The 5,000-nt window shown below is 34.9% G+C and overlaps 1 protein-coding gene across 10 annotated transcripts in view; it reads left to right on the forward strand.

Moving 5' to 3' along the window:
• The window catches only part of LOC123517776 (single-stranded DNA-binding protein 3-like), a 194,678-nt gene that overhangs the window by 157,504 nt on the left and 32,174 nt on the right, over positions 1-5,000 (forward strand). For all 10 annotated transcript variants that reach the window (XM_045278226.1, XM_045278222.1, XM_045278225.1 and 7 more), the window contains 3 exons: positions 2,495-2,739; positions 3,043-3,090; positions 3,491-3,551. In XM_045278226.1, the coding sequence (XP_045134161.1) occupies positions 2,495-2,739; positions 3,043-3,090; positions 3,491-3,551 (354 nt within the window). The remainder of the gene's footprint in view (positions 1-2,494; positions 2,740-3,042; positions 3,091-3,490; positions 3,552-5,000) is intronic.

Below are 5,000 nucleotides of genomic sequence, written 5' to 3' on the forward strand. Positions count from 1 at the left end.
TGACTAGTTCTCCTTTAATGGTTGGCCCTAACAACACAGTGAAGTACTATCAGCAGTTTAACTTGCAGCTTGACTGCAATATTTGCCTTATAGACCAGACTTAAATTCCCACAAAAGGATGGTAATATTGACCAGCCTTTTCCTCCTGTAGAATTTAGAATATGGATAGTAGGATATTCCTGGTGCCTCCCTAAATCCTTTTTAGTCACACTTACAGTGCACTGGAAATACTATATAATGGCAGTATTCCTTCACTCTGTGTCACTTTTGAGTCTGTGACCTAATGTCACAAGAACAATATAGTATACTTACCCTGAACTTTAATTGTTATTTGCAATGCTGGCTATACTATTATTCATGACATCTTTTTTTCCATAGGGTTTCTTTTGTGGTGATATTAAGAATGAAAAATTAATTCTGCCTTTAAAGTTAGACTAATAAAAATATGCTGTTCAGAAAGCAATGACAAACATTCATTCATTGAAATTGGTTCACTACTCAGAACTCAACTAATGGTAAATCAGTGTTCTATAGTGTGTGTGTGTGTGTGTGTGTGTGTAAATGGAGGTGTATATGTGTAGACAGAGGTAGGTTAAGAAAATGAAATATAAAGTTGAGAAAATTCACGTGTACATTAAAATTCATTGCTGTTGTAAGCCTTGTTATCCCTAAAATGAATGTAAGGAAATTGTGAAGAGTAAAGTAAATGTAGCGTACCTATATCCTGTCAAGGTAGTTTTTTTTTATATCGAGTCACTTTAAATCAATCATTTCTTAATTGAATTTCTTCCCTCCCTTTCCTTATTAGTAGCTCAGCCTGATTGTCTTACCAGTTTCAGTAATGTTACTTCTGTATTTCAATAGTTGTCTTTGTCATGTCCAAAAATATGAAGTTTGCACTTTTTGCCTTGCATTTTGAGTCTTTGACGATCATAATTTGCTAATGCTTGAACATTTACATAAAGCTATGAAATACAGCAGAAGATATTGTCATAACAGAATTTAAAGACATGAATATATTATGATGTATCAAAACGGTTTGAAGCTTAATCTGTTCCATACAGTATTGATGGAGTTATTACATAGCTTTGGAACAACATTTCATTATAGTACACTAATTTGCTCCTTGAATTGCTTAATATAATAATCAGTAAAATGCATAAAGTGTGTCAAATTTATCGATGATGTATATGTACACTTTCTTAGGTCAGAGCCAGTTGTCTACAGAAAAGGACATATGTGAAGAATTTCTCTCTCTCTCTCTCTCTCTCTCTCTCTCTCTCTCTCTCTCTCTCTCTCTCTCTCTCTCTCTCTCTCTCTCTCTCTCTCTCTCTCTCTCATACACCATGTTTCCAACTACTACTGTGCTGTACACTGATGTCTAGAACTGGATGGTTGTTTCTTCACCCACCACTGGTTGATGGCAGTTACTTTGGGTGTTTAGTCACACTGCAAGTGGAAGTTTTAACAGAATACTGGGAGATTTAATTTTGACATAATATTTTTCTTAAGCTTAATGCACTGAATAAAAGAAAAGCAGAAATAGACTAAATTCATATGAACATTCTATTTGATATTATTTTACTCACCAATGTTTAAGTAAAAACATTGCATTGTAGTTAGTGGTCCCTTAAGCTCCCAATCTGTCATAAATTCTTTGTAAAGGAAACTTCAGCTTTGTATACTATTACTTAACTCAAAATTTGTTCATCCAAAGTAGTTATCATATTGTTAATGTGTATTTCTTACAGGGTTATGTATACATATAACTATGACCATTCACTATATTTCCCCTCCCTCCATTCTTAGATAAGGCATAAGCATATCAATTTTGTAGAATACATTATGATACGTTATTGTGAAAACTAAGACATTATGATGAAATGTGAAAGCAACTTATACTGTGCCATACAAGTTATTTTATATAACCTTAGTTTTTTTCTAGAAAATGTCAGACAACTGGTTCAGATGTTCATTACTGACATTGTCATCATCATCATTATCATCATCATCATCATCACCATCACAGTCGCCATCATAATGTACTATTGCAATGCTGAGAAGACTTTGTGGGGAGTGTTTTGTGGTGATCTTTGTGTAGCCTCACTGTGGCTCTAGTGATGTTGCTGTACACAATGCCTTATGTCATAACTTTCTGTCTGGTCCGTGGTACAGTTCTTGTTTGTTTGTCTGGCTTTGCGTGTATGTTGTTTATTCTAGTTTGTGTATTTTTGGGCAGTGGGACATAACAGTCGTGGTCAGATGTCCCATATTACAGAGTATGTGCTGTTCATTAGCCAACAATGGAGAATTTTGCTTGGTCAATGATACCTTCTGTGATTTTGCTGATTAATGAATTGATATTTGTTATGTTGTGTTGATAATTGAAATTGACAAGGGCCGTCAAGATATTGTCGTATGTTGGTCATTTGGGCATGGTGTACTTTTGATGTTTTTCAAAAGTGAAGATTTTAAGTTTGGATTATTCCTGCAGGTCCTCCTGGAATGAATCCACGAATGACTGGTCCACGAGGGCCAGCCATGGGCCCAGGACCTGGCATGGGGCCCATGGGTCCTGCAGCATATGGTCCAGGCATGAGAGGACCACCACCTAACAGTATCGGTCCTGGACCTGGTGGACCAGGAGGCCCAGGACCAGGGGGTCCTGGGCCAGGTATGCCAGCAATGAGCATGGGAGGACCAGGCCCTAGACAACCATGGACGCCAAACACATCAACCGTGAGTACACCACACTTGTAGCTTGATAATGGGTAGTTGTGCTTATTTGAGAATTTATTTCAAATTAAATATCATATTGGTGATTTTATATAGATAAGAATTCCTTTTTATTAAGTTTGAATATCTGAAACCTTGAGTAAATATATGGTGCAGGCTACAAATGTATTTTTTAAAAGTGCTTCATTTGTTTTATTGACCACCTCATGGAGACAGTCTTATTTCATTAGTGTCATTCAGCTTAATGCTTTGAAATGACAAATTGTTGAGTAAATGCATGAAAATCTCTTTGTTTCTTCCCCACAGCCAATGAGTTACTCATCATCCTCGCCTGGAACCTACGGTGGCATGATGGTGAGTTCATTGTTCACCTAAAATGTTTATTCCACAGTGTGATGTCAGGGTTTGCAAGCCTCTCTTAAATCGTAGTTATTTACCTTGATGATATCTTGTATTGGCAATTTTAGCTAATTCTTTGCTGCAAGTATGGCATTTTTATTTGGTGTTTTTCTTCTTTGAATATCCATGAATATCCCAAAATCTGAATATTTAAGAAGCCCATCTGTAAATTCGACCTCCTTTCATGTATTTTAGTCTCAATATTTTTTTGGGGTTCCTTAAATGAGTCACTGGTGTTACTCTTGCTCCTGATTTCTCATTTTCATTTATGTCGTTTATTAATCATTACAAAAACTTCTTACATTTTGTTAAGTAGAATTTTATCTGTTACTCAATGGTTCTGCTTTTTGTGCAGGGTCCGCCTGGCACTGGAGGTCCCCCTGGTCCTGGCACTCCCATCATGCCCAGTCCTCAAGGTTAGTTGCATATCTCTAAATATAAAGTTTATGTTAAATACTAATACTTATATGTCCCCATCTGTGTAGTTTGAGGTTAGTACTAAGTTAAGATAACACAGATGCTGTACTCCTTGTCATAGGGTGTCCATAATGTTACCCCAATATTTCTGTTATGAGCTCCTGAACTTCAGACATTTGAATGATGAAAGTGCTTATTAATTTTAGTCTTTATATCAGTTGTTGAAAATACCTAACATATATGTCAGGGCAGACAAAGAAATATTTTAGTTCCACATCTTTTGTCTCATTTTAACCCTCATTCTAGTAAAGATGTTTTCTGAACTGTATTCAACTTAGATTAGATTTCTTTTGTAATTTGTAATTTGAGGTTGAGACACTAGAAGATGCAGTATTTAGTATGATCCCCAATCCTCATGGTTTTTGGATCAGTAGAATGAAAGATGTGTGGAAAGAGGGCAACATTTACAAATGACTGTCTATGCAGGTATGTAGAGCAGCAGCCATTAATAAGCTTCAGTGTTGAAATTTTTATAGGCTTAAAAAGCAATGCACACCATGTAGATATTTATATATATATATATATATATATATATATATATATATATATATATATATATATATATATATATATATATATATATATATATATATGTGTGTGTGTGTGTGTGTATATATATATATATATATATATATATATATATATATATATATATATGTGTGTGTGTGTATATATATATATATATATATATATATATATATATATATATATATATATATATATATAAATGTCCTCGTTATACGCTACATATGCGTTCCTGAAAACCTTGCTGCAAATCGAAAGTACCGTATACCGAACCCATTATAACCTGTAATAATAGGGGATGTGTTCCAGCACATCAAAAGTCACCCCTACAGACATGAAAATAGTCATATAAAATAATGTAAAGTACTGTGCTAAAGAAATAAACAGAAAATGTTTTATTTACCTTTCACTCGCCACATATTCTATCAGATGTCCCTCCCGAGGCTAAGAGACAGAACGGATTTCAGCCCTTACTCATCTTCCGCTGAGTGGGCAGATTGCTCAGGCTCTGCTCTGCTCTGCAGATTCATTACATACTCCCCAGCTTTTTATATATATATATATATATATATATATATATATATATATATATATATATATATATATATATATATAGCTTCACAACTTGTGGCAGACTTACCTTCTCCTTGCTCTTTCCTCTTCAAAATATCTAATTTTACCTCCAATGTCGGACTACTCCTCTTTTGCTTTGCTTTTCAACTCCAGTAGTGTCTGCAGAATGTTTTGGGGCCATTATGGGTGTGTCATTGTGCGTCGTGATAATAATATCAACAAAAAACACGCCGTAAGTATTTCACTTTTGTTCAGTGGGAAATGCGGGAAAAGACTGATTGTTGTGGTGG

Source organism: Portunus trituberculatus, chromosome 42 (assembly GCF_017591435.1).
Source record: "Portunus trituberculatus isolate SZX2019 chromosome 42, ASM1759143v1, whole genome shotgun sequence".
In the NCBI taxonomy this organism is placed as follows: Eukaryota; Metazoa; Arthropoda; class Malacostraca; order Decapoda; family Portunidae; genus Portunus; species Portunus trituberculatus.